General features: G+C 38.6%; 2 protein-coding genes across 3 annotated transcripts; one reads left to right on the top strand and one right to left on the bottom strand.

Moving 5' to 3' along the window:
• Positions 1-185: 185 nt before the first annotated feature.
• LOC113355169 (DNA-directed RNA polymerase 2, chloroplastic/mitochondrial-like) lies at positions 186-6,290 on the bottom strand. Of its 2 annotated transcripts, none has more exons than XM_026597958.1 (5): positions 2,873-6,290; positions 2,562-2,652; positions 2,331-2,427; positions 762-1,023; positions 186-652 (listed from the first exon to the last, which is right to left on the bottom strand). In XM_026597958.1, exon 1 carries the CDS (start codon positions 6,225-6,227, stop codon positions 3,300-3,302), a length of 2,928 nt encoding a protein of 975 aa, XP_026453743.1. In that variant the 5' UTR covers positions 6,228-6,290; the 3' UTR covers positions 186-652; positions 762-1,023; positions 2,331-2,427; positions 2,562-2,652; positions 2,873-3,299. The 2 variants fall into 2 exon arrangements, with proteins under 2 accessions (XP_026453743.1, XP_026453744.1); XM_026597959.1 differs by having other exon boundaries at positions 481-652; positions 745-1,023.
• A 7,944-nt stretch (positions 6,291-14,234) lies between these two features.
• Positions 14,235-15,245, top strand: LOC113358931. Its single transcript, XM_026602640.1, has 3 exons — positions 14,235-14,571; positions 14,761-14,963; positions 15,099-15,245. The coding sequence occupies exons 1-3, from the start codon at positions 14,235-14,237 to the stop codon at positions 15,243-15,245; spliced, it is 687 nt and encodes a 228-aa protein (XP_026458425.1).
• The last annotated feature ends 769 nt before the right edge of the window (positions 15,246-16,014 follow it).

Raw genomic sequence — 16,014 nt, 5'->3', positions numbered from 1 at the left:
GCTTATGTCAAGCATTTGGAGGTGCAAAGAAATCCAACCCTGGGGGCATTCCAAAAACTCAACACATAATCATCAGAGACGACTCTAAGTTTGGAGGTCTGGAAAGGAGTCAAATGACCCATTATGATTCCTCCCCGCACCTCAGTACATTACCATGACACTCTTGCCAACTTGATGGAGTGACCCTACGTGTCTTCTAAGTATCGACGGTTAATCGCATAAAAAATTGGTGTGGTCATGTTAATAGGAATGCAAAATAGTGGTGGTAAAAATTATAAAACCACAAACAAAGACACTTATTTCAGAACATGGCTACTATGAAGATGCTATGAACAGAGAAAGATGAAGTCCTGATATCGTCAAAGTGGAGACGAAGAAGAGGCACATAAGCCCAAACTTGTTGTTAAATAGTTTAGCCTGTGTTGGGAAACTCCAAATTCTATAAAGACTGATGTACTCTTAATATCTCTATCAGGGAACTGGAAACAACTTTTCTTTCTATAACTTTTATCTTACTGGATACAATCACCATGCAAAGCAAAAGAATACCTTTCTATAACTTTTATCTTAGACGGCGTCAGAGTAGCTGCATGTTGATGGGAAGGTGTCCAACGTTTAGTGAGCAATCCCTTGTGATCATTTTAACGCCAATCTGGTAGGAATATTAAAAGAAGTTAATGTGAGCTTCACTGAAACTCAAATTTGATAAATTTTAAAGCAAAAAAATAGGTAAAGAACAAATACCAGTAAATGACTTGTACCTCGAGCATAATTCTGAATAATGGTCCTCCGCTCAAATGATTCATCCGCGCAAATGCAGAAGGAAACTTGTACGAAAGAGCATCACTTACCATACCATACCCAATTTCTCCTTGAACAAGCTAAATTAAGTATCCAATTTCAATTGCAACCCCGCTCCAATACCAACCATGCAGTCACAATGCTGCCATCACATCTGGCATGTACACTTTTTTTTAAGCTATCACATCTGGCATACTCCACCTTCACACTCCAACTTGCAAGCTACAGATGACAAATAGAGGTTAATAGAGTACAATAAAATAAAAGGTTCCGTCTTAAGGTACAAAAATTCGATGTCAGGATTCATCTACATGGTTTCAGCCTTTCAGGTAAGAAAGAGACGGGAGGAGAGCATCAGAAATCATCTAAAGGCGAGAACCCACAAAAAAAAAAGGCCCTTATACTCTTTCGTCCAGCTTGTTCCCATGCTTTCTCTGGAATTTTCATCTGTCTTTAAGTGAAGGATATTGAAGTTAGGGTTTATAGGGTTACAAGAGATTGATATCAAACACTTGCCTAAGAACCGTTCAAGTATTCGCCAGCCGCAAAAGAGGAGAAGAGCTAGTTTTAGCATAAGAGAGTAACTTGTGTAGATTTGGAGAGTAGAGATGTTGCTGGTGAATGTCAGAAATAGAAGGCTGAAAATTAAACATGCTCTTCGAAACTACTTTTTTCTTCCCCTTGAATCTTCAGAATGCATTGGAGACGGTAGATCAGCAGAGTTCTGAATTGATGCCCATCAAGGCAATGGAGTACTGTAAATCTTGCTCGGAGGGTTAAGAGTACCATCTCTTGGTTTTAAGAAGGTTGCATCATACACAGGAGAATGTTGACTGAAATGCAATCATATGACAGGTGATAGGTTCCATTATACGAATTACTTTACCTTCATGAATAGCCTTCATACATTGGTGATAGGTGGATGGTACGACTATATTGTCATGGAGCAGGGACGACTCAAAATCATATGATAGTTTCATGAAGGGAAAATAATTTGTACTGGCATCCCAGTCACCTTATTCTCCCGTGTGTGATGCAACCTTCTTTGAACCAAGAGATGGTACTCCTTACCCTCTGAGCAAGATTTATGGTACTCCTCTGACTGGGTGAGCAATAATTCAGAATGTCTCCAACACATTTTGAAGATTCAAAAGGGAAATTTTGTGTGAAGAGAATCGATCCACTCAGCCTCAATGGCAGAACGTCGTGAATTCCATCCGTGCTCAAACCAATAGAAAAATTAGAAGCACACTCACCTGAAGTGACAGTGTCACATTACGATACTTAGGCAGGCAATGAATTAAAAAGCTGAAAGGTTTTTATGTGAAAATTCAAATTTGATATAGTCGGGAATAACAGTATCTACAACTGATAATCAGGGATAGAGTTGACACACTCGTGATAGGTTTATACTCGCAAGAATCACCTTCACTACCAGAACTGAAGTTCAGATATTGAATGATACACTTGGAGACAGGTTGTATACACGAGAACACGAATAAATGGCCTTATTTAGGGAGAATGAATACCTATATCGAACTTCTTCTTAGTGAGTTGCTAGATGCTACGTTATGAAATCAACGAGTGGATTGTCACTCAAGATCTCCCAGACCTGGCCTGCCACCTCTGTACAATAAAAGATAAAACACACTCAGATTTGACTTAATTACTATAAAGCCGAAAACAGATTGAGAAAAGAGCTCAAAACCTGATTTTCAGCAGTAATCAAATATAAAACAATAAATGAGTTTAACCATTACCCTTAACATGGTTGTTAAACTCCCAAGAGTATCGCAAATCAGCCAAATGGCCTTGACTCAATTTCGAATCCAAGGCGATCCAAACATTCATCTGAAGATTTTTAAAATGAAACATATCTTCATATTTGAGTGGGAAAAACCCCAAGTAATTACTGAAATAAACGGAATAAAAATTTACTGACAAACGCCAAACTACCAGAACTGGCCAATAATATTTCAAATATTTCACTCTGCATAATTGACTTTGTATATACACTTATATAAATAATCATATAGATCAAAGAGAACACAAAAAATTTATGAAAACTCACCTGATATTTGCTCAAAGATTCCCCCATCGCCACTCCAAGACTACCAACTAACAAGCTGCGCTGAAATGTTACCAATTCGATCACTAGGACCCGAGCGTACTTCTGTCAATTTAGATGGTTATGGTTGTCACAAGTTTGAGAATGTTGGGAATTCCACTCCACCACCAAGCTTATCTTTAAAGTCTTGTGGCAGATTAGCCTCTATGCCAGATGTATGCATAACCCTAAATTTCTCAACTCAATCTCTGGAGTCCATAAACTTGCATTCCTTGACACTTCAAACTTTAATCTCATAAGGCGGACAAGAGAATATTCTCTTCAGGCCACTTGTAAAGACCCATAAATGTATCCCCATATAGATAGTAGAATATGTCAAGCACCAATTTTACATATCAACTCCAAACTATACTGCATTGGCTACTGCATCTTAGTTGAAGAAAAATGGTGACTTTAGAACTTCTTTTAAATCCAAGTCTCCGCGCTCTGGTAAAGGAGGAAATTCCACTGTAGGAAAACATTTCTGGAAACTCGCCAGTAAGTTTTCTAGTATAGGTTGCTCATAGAGTTCGACAAATTCTTCACGGAGTATCCTGTTCATTTCATCGACATCACATGCATGCGTCCAATATGAGTCGTGAACTCCTGCAAAGTTTATCCCAGCTCTCTTGCAAGCAAGTACTGTCATCATCATATGGGACCCATCAAGGGAATGGACGAAATTCGGTGGAAAAGCTGTTCTCTGCTTCTGAATCATGACATTGTCAGTTTCCCGTTGTAAAGTTAAAACTTGAAGGGAAGTTTTAATATTATGCCTTCGCAGTCTGCGGTACGGCTGGACAACAGGAAGTCCAAGAGGAGTGATCCATTCCACTGGATGGTTTTCCGAGGCAATCACTTTTGCACAATCACTAAGCCACTTCATGATACGACGTGCGGCTTCAAACATTTCCTCTAAGGCAGTTAAGGTGACTTTTGCTGCATAACAAGCTAGAGTAAACTGCTCTTTATTATCAGTGGCTGGATCATGTTCCTTTAACCTCCTATTGATCTGATCACGGGCACCTACATAAGTAACACCATACACTGATGTCATCACAGTCTGCTTCACCAATTTCCTGTTCACCAACCCCTTTTCAATTAACAGTTTGGCATGCAATGCGTTCAGGTAAGCACCAGGATCTTTCTGGGCATCCTCCTGCATAATTTCACGAACTCTCTCGGCAATGCCTGAGTAAACATCTGATGGTTTTTCTCCAGCAAATAAATTTACTGCAGCTGCTCCCAATTTATCTCTTCCGAGAGCAGCATAGTGTTGTAAGCCGTTACATGAACCATCTTGGTGTACAGGAATATGTGATATAGTAGCTTCTGGTGAAGAGCTTCTCAATGCTTCTGACAGATTGATGCAAACTGCCAAGCATTGGAATGGATCCTCTGCCTTCAACCACCACTGGTTACCCTCGAGTGGTCTGTCTGCAGAATCAAATATGTTATCCAAGTTGCTCTCTGTAAAAGCTATTCGACTCTCATAAGATAGTTTATCAACACCACCAGTAGCATACAAATTGGCCAGATGTATTTTCAACCACCGCAAACCTGAATTTCCAAGAGGGCGTCCCTCCGCAAATTCAAGGATACCCCGGCATAAATCTGATCCAAGATGGTTTAAGTACGCGTGCATGGGATATGCCCGTCCTCGGAAATCAAGGTTGTGTGGATAGTAGAAACCATCCTCGGCCTTCATTTTGTGGGCTACAGCAAGTTTGAGTTCCACATCACACCGTTGAGAATACCTTTCACTGTTCTCTTTCTTGATGCCTTTCAATTTCTGTCTCCAGATCTTGAGTGCCTCTTCATCTTCTATTGTCGGTTTCTCTGGTAGAGGCACATCGGCACGTTCAACTAAACCAGCATCTTTGCCTCCTTTAGCCCATATACGGTCAACTACGTCAAGTAACACCTTGTTCACCCGCCACTTTGTATTCCCAAGGATATTCAGGGCCTCAAATACTGAATCAAGCTGCTTCTGTGGTGTTTTCTTGACTGCTTCACGCTGCTGCCTTGATCCATGTGTGCGCATCACATAAGATGGTAGAAACAAATATGCCCCTTTGTCATACCTGATCCAATTTTCTGGTGGCACCAACATGGGCATATAAGGAATCACCATGTGCCTTGCTGTTCTTTCCATTCCCTGGCGAACCAGAGGGTCACACTCAATAATTCCATACCTTCTACTAGATCCTTGTGCATCTTTCTTTCCGACTTTGACAAAATGCTTAAATGCTGGTCGAATATCAGGTGGACCATAATCTAATCGATCGATAGGTGGTTGTATATAAGCTGACCGAACCAACAATTCAATCAAACGGCTCCCAACCTTAGCTTGAGCATCCTGTCCCCATGGCTTGAAACCCTCTTGTCCCTCTACTATGTGCTTCACTTGCCGTAGCTTTTGCTTTTTCATCAAATTCGTTACTTTTTTCCTCAAATGTGCTTGCTTTATGGCTTCAGGATCAGCTTCGCCGCCTTCTTTCGCTTTATCTTCTTCGTCCAACTTCTTCTTTCTTGTTTTTTCCAAAAAATTATATATCCTAACCTCATTTTCAATGGCTTCACCAATAACACAAGCAGCTGGAACCACCCTAGCACTACCATGATAATCCGATGTCATCATCAATCCCATCAACTTATGCATTGTAATAACCGCCATCATATCAGCCGGCAACTGACCAAAATAACGCGCATAATTAGCCCTTTTGTTCTCTTGTTTACACAACTCCTGTTCATTAGCAATGCAATCACGAAACGGCTCAAACCAACCAAGAAACAATGACTTCATGTATGGCAGATTTGGTGCCAATTTATGCTGACACATCTCTGCAAGAAGATCCTTGTACTCATTCGTCGCTTGTGTCCACGCTTCCGTCTCAATCTTAATCTGTCTCCGTCTAAGTAAACGATACTTATAATTTCCGATTCCAGACACCATTTTCGATCCCTCTCGACCCTTCTCTCCCACCAATTCCTTGATTTCTATATCATCCTCAGTATCGCTTTTCGGAATGGCCTTGGCAACACTAGCATAACCTTTAGGACGACTCAACATCTCAGAAAAACTAAATGAGGCATTATTAAACCTAAACCACTGAGAACAGGATTTTCCATTGTGATGAATCGGAATCAAATCTGAATGTGTGTTATTATTTACCTGTATGATGGAATTTCCAAATGATTTCATTAGTTTCCTTGAAGTCACTGCTCCTTTTGAAATGTTTCGCCACATACTAGTAGAAATTCTTGTTTGGAAATCAATGGTTGTGAATGAGACTTGGACCTGCCATTGAAGAAGCATAAACCCTAATTCCAAAGTCCTTAAACCCTAGACAGCAGAGTGAGGAAACGCAAGACAAGAAGAAATGGGAACCAACAGAAGGGGAAATTAGGTTAAGCCCCCTAGGGGTTTCAGCGAGCAACGTTTCGAGTCGCCCAACCGCCCTGGCTACGATGTGGTCGGACCACATCCATTTTGTATGTGGCCCCTCTTTATTTTTTTGACACCTATTCAACCAAAACACCTGCCCCTCTAAATACCCTTAACTGTTTCACTTTTTGAGAAAAAGTTGGAAGTTGAGAAAAGATAAAAGCAAAACAGTTAGGTAATAAAACAGTTTTCCAAAAAATTTCCTACTTATGAGGTGTCAGCATTTAAAGAGGGGCCACATACTTGAAGTATGTGGCCCAACCACATCGTAGCCGTGCCCAACATACCATTAATAATTTCTTATGTTATACCCCGAGCTAAGTAGGGGATCGATACCTACTAATAAGGGCCCATCGGTTCGATCCCATATTTTCTCTTTTCTGAGTGAGGTAAGAATCGTGTTGTTGGGATGATGGTTGGATCAATAATGTGACCGATATAACTGGTCGAGTTTGTTCAGGAGAGTCAATCATGTTGGAGGATGGCAGTTGGATAAATATTGGGGCTGGTCTGGTTGGTTGGGTTTGTTTAAGAGAATAGGTCGTGATGTGCGGGATAAAAAGAAAAAACATTAAATTTATCAAAAAAATGTTTCGTGTAAGGCAACGGTTGCACGTTTGGGTCAATTGGAAAAAGTTTAGGATAATTATTATTACTACATCAAATGGAAGCGTGAAATAGACAGGATGTAAAACAAACTCTTGGAGTAAAAGGTAATCATCTCCCTAGATTTATAGTTGGGGGTGAGTTTGTTGAGGAGAGTGAATCATGTTGTTGGGACGACGGTTGGATCAACAACGGGATGGTCTAGCTGGCTGGGTTTGTTCAGGAAAGTAGGCCTTGATGTGCGGGATCAAAAAAGGAAAAAAAAAACATTAAATTCATCAGAAAAGTGTTTCATGTAAGGCGATGTTGCACGAACAGTTGGAAAAAGTTTAGGATAATAATTATTATTACAAAATGGAAGCGTGAAATAGACCGCATGCTGTATAAAACAAACTCTTGGAGTAAAAAGCAATTATCTCCCTAGATTTATATAGGTACTTAGGGTCTCAAAAAGAAAAATACCTTAACATTGTTGAAAATTTTGTTATGATGATAAAATATGTGGCCAAGTTGTAAAAAGATTGTTTGTGTGACAAGAATGAATGTGGTGAAATCAAAAAGAAAAAAAAAATCCAAAATATTGGTATTCTATCTGAAACCTCTTAAAAAGGGTGGTTTACGGTTTCAAAATATTGAGAACTATAACTTAACGATGATAGCAAAGATGAGATGGATGAAAATTCACATTCTCTTTTAATTCATGTTTGGAAATGTGACTACTATTTTTCCCATAGCCTACGTGATATGAACAGTTCTGAGAATCCAATACTAAGGAGTAACAATATCTCAGTTGAACTGATAAAGCTAAATAATAAAATATACTCAAGATAACAATAAATACTCAAATATGTAAGTGGTGTTAAGTTATCAAGAGACACAATGATTTACGTGGTTCGACATTTGTCTACGTCCAAGGGGTAATGAGTGATGATTTTGTATTATATTGTGGTGTTACGAGGATCTTAAATGCTTCCCAAAGTAATAAATATAACTCAAGTTGAAGTAAATACTTAAGTTGTAGACATCAAAGAGGTATAAGCTTAAGACTAGATCTTCCTTGATGAATTGAGCCCCTTATGTGTTGGTGAAGCTCTCTATTTATAGTCTCTTCGGTCTCAGGGACATCTTCGTTGTCTTTAGGCTCATCGAGTTCTGATGTATCCTCCGTACATATGGTACCTTCGTCAACCGCATCCTTCTCGAACCAGATTCGGCCACCTCATTAGCCCATGTGCCCTCAAAGATTGCCCAAACTTCGGTCAAATTGTACCTTCGTTCGCCGCGAGACGTCTCCAGTCAGACCCTTCCATCTCATTCCTAACCACACGCTAAGGATTTGCTTTATTTCAATTAATGTTGATTAGATATGTCAACTGCCTTTGTCCCCTCGCCAGCTGCCATATCCTTAGTCTAAGGCATAGTCTTTCATCTTCACCGTCGAGGTAAGCCTCCTCAAGATAAGATAAAGTGGATTGAGAAGGGATCTGTTACTCCTCAGCATCCCGTATATCATTGGGGCTATTTCGCTATCTTGCATAGGGACGCCAATATCGTGACGCGTTTGAAAGAGAAATTGCTATTCACAGTTTCCCATTTTCTTTCATATTCATCCCGGATATGATGAGAAATAAAATCTTCTTTTAAGCTGTCACTTTTGCACGTATGGTTTTGGTAGTCTCCACTTGTACTCCATATAATAATTACTCCTTGGATTCAGGGACAACTATAATTTTGGATTTCCCAGCCACCTATAAGAGGAAGACTTTAAGGAAGCATAAAACATTAATCACCTTTTCTTCTCCCACTGTCGCTCTCCTCTTCTGTATTTTTGAGAGAATTTCTCCGTCTCTCTCAGTTGTTCATCTTTTTTGCCTGAAATTGGGAAGTTTCTTCTTTGTTTCGCCTCGTCTTTGCCAAGAGGTTAGTAATTTCTTTGCTTTCTTGCTTTTCCTGAATCATTTTTCCATGCATGTTGTGTTGCTTTTTATCAATTGTGCTTCGACTATGGATGAAGTTTTGTACATGCATGCCTTTGTTTTTGCTTTGATTGTCTTCCTGATGCAATTTAGGAGAATGGTTCCCAACATAAGGGGGGAATTAGGATAAGACTTCTAGGGGTTTCAGCAACGTTTCGAGTCCCCCGAGCTAAGTTCTCTTTATTTATTTATTTTTTACCAGTAAAACAATTCAACGGATAACACACCTCATATGATCCATAGCGAGGTTCAGAAAATAGGGGATCGAGTCCCACTAGTAAGGGTCTGATCCCATATTTTTTCTTTTCTGAGTGAGATAATAATCGTGTTGTTAGGATGATGATTGGATCAGTAATAAGACTGGTATAGCTGACTGAGTTTGTTCAGGATAGTGAATCATGTTGTCGGGATGCGGATGGGGGTGGTCTAGCATTGAACTGGAACCAAAAGCAGAAAATCAAATAGAAAATCAAATAGAAATAACAAATGTATTAAATCATCAGAAAAGTGTTTCATATGAGGCGAAGGTTGCATGTTTTGGTCAGTTGGAAAAAATTTAGGATAATTAGTATTACTACAAAATGGAAGCGTGAAACAGACATGATGTAAAACAAACTTTTGGAGTAAAAATAAATCATCTCCCTAGATTTATACAAGTACTTAGGGTCAAAAAAAAATACCTTAATGTTGTTGAAAATTTTATTATGTGATTAAATCGATGACCTCTTTTCTCTGTGTCTATAAAATGAATTGTTCCAATATTATATATGGGAAAAAAATTATCACTCTTGACCAAGTTACAAAAAGACTGTTTTGGTGACAAGTACAAAAGAAAAAAAAAAAAAAACATTATTCAAAACCTTGGTATTCTATCTAAAATCTCTTTAAAATGGTGGTTTAGGGTTTCAAAATATTGAGAATTATGACTTAGCGATGATAGTAAAAATGAGATGGAGATTAAAATAAAATTCGCGTTCTCTTTGGACCCCTATTATAAAATATAAATACCACCCAAATAGTAGCATGTTTTTTTATATAAACTAGACCCCAACTAGAAGATTCTATGAATGAAACACAAGTTCTTTCTCTAGAATTTATTTATGTTTTAGCTTAGTAGTGAGTTTGTGACGGACCAAAAAAATTTGTTCCAAATGGGTCGGTTTACGACCCTCTTGGAAAGCTCTAACTTCCCAATACGTCAATCGATAAATAAGGAATCAAGCTTTTCGGATATTCTGAGCATATGCCTGATACCATAATACTCAGATTTTCACAAGATTTTCCAAGTTTACAAGAGTCATCGAATCGGATAAATGATTTCCCTATTTCTACCGGGAGGATACATCGTATCTCTTTCCAGAGTAGTCGGATACTAGCCACCACAATACTAGCCCCTCAACCCTCTCTACTTGACATGTGTGCATTTGAGGTGTTTTAGTTCAATGACAACCTATTAAGGCACCTAAAATTTCAATTAGGGCAGGCATTTATATTTAGGCACAAACATTTATTATAAAAGAAAACTAAAAGTGTTAATGACACTTTGATATCAAAGTTCTAGGCATTTTTAGTGCATAATTTGACTCAGGGGTTGAGTTAAACCCCAGAAAAAACTTTGGGGTGTCATAGAGTTTATCTCTACTTTGGTGTAGTCGTTAGCTTTTAAGCATTTACTTTTTGGCGCCGACTAAGAAATCTTACGACCTAACCCTATGCAATTGGGAAAAATTCCTTTGATCCTTCTTGGTTGAAGACGCAAAGAAGAAAAAACTTACGAACCTATAAAGAGTAAAAAGAACCAAAAACAATCTCAGTGAAAACCCCCCAACACCTTCACAAGTTAAGTCATGATGTTAGAAGGAATGATACAACGGGAAAGCTAGTAGTCGGAGGAAAATACCATCAGCATGGGACGCCCATCAGGAGGAAAATCCATAGTTATAGAGGGAAAACAGGAGGGAGAAAGCTGAGACGATGATGCGGAAGACAATAATGGAAGGCCAGCGCGAAGTGGAATGTTAAAGTCGGATCGACCAACGAAAGTAGCAATGCATGCAATAACGATGCAGATCAACACTGTAACAAAGAAAAGAGGATTCAAGACATACAACCAGAGACGCCGTGACTAGATACGTCGTCCAAGCCCGAATGACTACACAATGGGGGGAAAAGGCAGGAAAAATAACATATCTGGCAAAGAAATAACTTCCTACGAGAAAGAAAGCAGAGCAGAGAATTACTGCACAAAGACGAACCATGATGGTACCAGAGCAGACAATCAACTAGAATGAGGTGATACTGGAAGAAAGAGGCCTGGTGATGGAATGACTAAACGAATTAATGCCGCATATGGAGATCCCAGGTACGAGAAATAGAAAACAACGAGTTAGGGAGAGATACCAACCAAAAGTCTTCGCAGACAGAATCCAACAATAAAGAATAACATTCCGGAGCCAACGAAAACCCGGAGAGTTGTGTTGTAACACCCATACTTTTTGCATGGCGTATGCTCAAATATGTGTCATTGGCATGAGATGAATCTTCATCTCAAAGCTTGTGTTGTGCGATAAGGACATGTTGACCCAGGACAGAACGTTGCACAATCATGGTGCATTAGCCAGTTGGAGGCTGGCCGGGTGCAATGTTGCACCATCATGGTGTGTTACGCCAATCAGTAACTAGACAAGAAACTCAGGTGGGTGTTTCGAAGCAACTTCACTTGTTAGACTGTATTGGGTCTTTCAAAGAAACTTTACTTGGTAGGCTGCATTGCATATGCTACTTAGTGGATCGAATCCCCAAAGAAGAATTTGCAAAACAATCTATTTAACCATGGAAAGAAGAAAAAACCTTTTGAAATTATATTCATGGGGGTAAGTGGTGCATTTTGATCTTTCGTAGTCTCTGATTCACTCCACACAGGCCATAGTTTCTGCAAAACTAAGATCAATATGTGCAAGTAGGGACGTACCAAAAATGTCGTGCACCTTATATCACGACATAATGAGGTTAGCACGGATATCCTTGAAACTCAACAAGGTGAAGATATCACTAGGTTATCAATTGATTACATATATGTGACCTCTAGTGAATGCGGAAAGAAACGCAATGTACTCGAGCAAATATCTTGTTCTCAAAGAACTTGTTAGCTAGATATAGCTCAGCACCAACGCAATGTCATTGGATTGGTATAAATAATAATCTTAAGATACCTAAATGGAACCATTGACTTGGGTTTGTTTTATCCCAATGAAGACGAAAGGAGATATGCTAATGTAATTGCGACTCCTTACACCGAAACCTCAAATAATGTTTTGGTTGGTTTTGCTGATGTTGGGTACTTCTCAGACCCACACAAAGGTCGATCCCAAACTGGATACGTGTTCACTATAGGGAATACAGCGATATCTTGGAGATCGACCAAGCAGACCCTTGTGAATACCTCCACGAACCACTCTGAGATCATTGCCTTGCATGAAGCGGTTCGTGAGTGTATATGGTTAAGGTCTATCATTACATATACTCGAGGGACGGTGGTTTGAGTTCTACCATAGAAGAGACAACTTGCATTTATGAAGATAATGCATCTTGCATCGAACAAATGAAGTAAGGGTATATTAAGGGTGATAATACGAAACATATAACACCAAAGTTCTTTTACAATCAGCAACAACAATGTCTTCTAAACATTCAAGTCGGTAAAGTAAAATCTGACGAAAATGTGGCAGACTTATTTACTAAGTCATTACCTAAGTCCACATTTGAAAAACATGTGAGAAGTATAGGGCTAAATAAACTGTGTGAACTTCCATGACTACATGAGAAAAGTACATGACTATAGGAATTGTCTGAAACTCGTGATTGCATGCGTAATACCAAAAGAAATTGTCTAAAACTCCCATGACCGTTATGGACTAAAGAAATTGTCCTACATCAGGGGGAGCTTCTAATGTACGTTGAACTCTTTTTTCCTTTCTTCGAGGTTACTTTTTCCCACGGGGTTTTGTTACTCGGCAAGGTTTTTAACGAGACAACAGTAATACCGTAAATGCAAATCATGAGGAGATGTCGACATCAGGGGGAGAATCCAACGATGTGATGTTGACATAAAGAGGGCTAAAGGAATTTCCCAAATGCACCGGACTAAAGTAATTGTCCGACTTCCGTGTTTGCATGAATACAAAAGACTAAAGGAAGTGTCTGACTGCATTGGACTAAATGAAAAGTCCGACCATATAGGACTAATGGAATTGTCCAAGCTCCCATAAATGTATTGGACTAAAGAAATTTTCCTATGTCAGGGAAAACATCTAGTGGAATGTTGAACTCTTTTCCTTCACCGAAGTTACTTTTTCTCATAGGATTTTGTTACTTGGAAAGGTTTTAATGAGACAACTCTAAGACAAGAAATGCAATCATGGGGATGTCATCATCGGGGGAGTATCCAACGATACAATGATGACGCCAAAAGTGTGTTGTACTCTTTTCCTTCACCAGGTTATTTTTTCCCACGGGGTTTTGTTACTCGGCAAAGTTTTTAATGAGACATCAAAAACACTAGTAATACAACTCTGGTTGAGGTTGTTATTCTCCTTACGAGTGTTCAGGTTTTTGTGCAAAATATTTTCCCTGACACAGTTCTACAAAGGAGAAAAGTCTTGACAGTTGACACCATTCCTGAAGCTCAAATATCGTCTTTCTCCTTCGACCAGTGTTTACCTCGACGAAATTTTCTGGCAAGGTCTTGACAAAGCAGTTAGTTTGTAATGGTGGTCATCCAAGGGGGAGTGTTGTAGGAATATGTAGGGAATAATGTCTGACCACATGTGGCAAAGTGCATGTGCACCTCCCCTTTTCTCCTAGACACATGTTTTGTTTTCTTTTCCCACTAAACACATGTCATACATTATCCCAACACCTGTACTACTATATGAATTTAGTGTTATGTATATAACGTATACAAGACAAATGAAATGAATGGAACTCTATGATTCTCCTTCTCCTATACTTTTGCTTCTATTATGTTTGTCTCTTATTTCCAATATACTTAAACATTATTATTATTATTATTATTATTATTATTTTTTTTTAACAAGTTAATCTTTAAATATTATTATATTATTGGATAACAATTATTACATGAAACTAGTTGGAAGCCTAACAAGCTAAGCTCCAACGACATACTACTACATTAATTGAACAGGTTGTTGTGCTAGCCTACCAACGAGCCTCATGGGTAACCTACCAATCATTTTATAAAATACTAATCATTTTTTATTTTATTAATATTCAGATCATGTCGACTCTTTCAAAGGTGAACTTAAAAATCCTTGACATATCCGGCAATAATTACTTGTCTTGGGTTCTAGATGCAGAGGTACATCTGGGTGCTAGCTCACTTGATAAGACTATTACTAAGGACAATAAGGAGTCCTACGAAGATCGCTCCAAAGCATTAATTTTTATTCGTCATCACTTAGACGAAGTTTTGAAGTCCCAGTATCTTACGTTGAAAGACCTGTACACTCTGTGGACAGAGCTGAAGGATAGGTTTGACCATCAAAAAACGGTCATCCTTCCAAGAGCTAGATATGAGTGTATGCACCTCTGCTTACAAGATTTTAAAATTAAGCGTAAGTGAATATAACTCGGTTTATTTCAAATTGTATCTCGCTTAAAACTATGCGGAGAAACAATTAATGATGCTGATCTTTTGGAGAAGACTTACTCCACCTTTCATGCTTCAAACATTTTGCTTCAACAACAATATCGTGAAAGGCGGTTTAAGAAATACTCCGAGCTTATCTATTTCCTTCTAATAGATGAGCAGAATAATGAGTTATTACTCAAGAACCATCAAAGTCACCCAGCAGGTTCAACAGCTGCTCCAGAGGTGAACGCTTTAGAAAGTCGTGGCAATGTTCCTGAAATCCGTGGAAAAGGACACGGACGTTGGTTAGGCCCTAAGAAGCCCAACAAAAAGAAGACTGGTAATAATTCCCATCGTCAGAAGGACAAGAAGAATGTGTTCCCAAAACACAAAGAAAAAAGCTCGCAAAGCCATTCAAAGCACCATGAATCTTTCTGTCACCGTTGTGGTTCACCAGGGAACTGGGAAAATGTTTGACGTACTGCTAGGCAACTTGTTGATCTTTATCAGGCGTCTATTAAAGGAAAGGAAAATAAGGCTGAACCCAATTTTGCCCAATATGACATACCAATGGATATGGCTCATCTTGATATTTTTTACTTCAAGAATGATGGAAATGAGTTTGAAGACATGGATTCCTTCCTCAAGGATATCTGAGTTTATCTGTTTTTATGATCAGTTATTTTTAGTAGATTGAGTAGTAGTTTGGTTTGAATAAGTGACAACATTTTTTCATATTTTTTTTAGAGATTGTTTTTCTTAGGCAGTTGATTTTAATGTATTAGTTATTGAAATTCTTTTTAGTAATGAAATTATTTTCTTAGTATTTATTCTCCATAACTTATATTATTGTCTTTATTTTTCTAAAGGGATATGGATATTGCCAATGGAAAGCCGAAAACAAGTGACGAAGATATGTGTCTTGTTGACAGTGCAACAACGCACAAAAATTTTCGTAACAAGAGGTTTTTCTCCCATTTAATGTTAGCTACAGCTAATGTTACTACAATTTCAGGGACTTCTAATCTTGTTGGGGGACATGAAAAAGCATCGATAATGCTCCCCAATGGTACAAAAATCTATGTCCATGATGCCTTATTTTCAACAAGATCTAAACGCAACTTGTTAAGTTTTAAAGACATTCGTCTTAATGGGTATCATATTGAGACAACAAATGATGCTAACAAAGAGTAACTATGCATTACTGTCATTGTCTCAGGTAAGAAACAAGTCCTAGAAAAGCTTTCATCTCCGTCTTATGGATTATATCACACTATACTAATAGAATCACATGTAGTGAGTCATCCGAAGACTTCTGATCCCGGTGTTTTTAAACTTTGGCATGACCGTTTAGGTCATCCGGGATCAACTATGATGCATCGACTTATTGAAAACTCATATGGACATCCTCTAAAAAGATTAAAAG

This window comes from Papaver somniferum, chromosome 3, assembly GCF_003573695.1.
Source record: "Papaver somniferum cultivar HN1 chromosome 3, ASM357369v1, whole genome shotgun sequence".
Classification (NCBI taxonomy): domain Eukaryota; kingdom Viridiplantae; phylum Streptophyta; class Magnoliopsida; order Ranunculales; family Papaveraceae; genus Papaver; species Papaver somniferum.
This window is presented reverse-complemented; position numbering and strand designations above follow the sequence as displayed.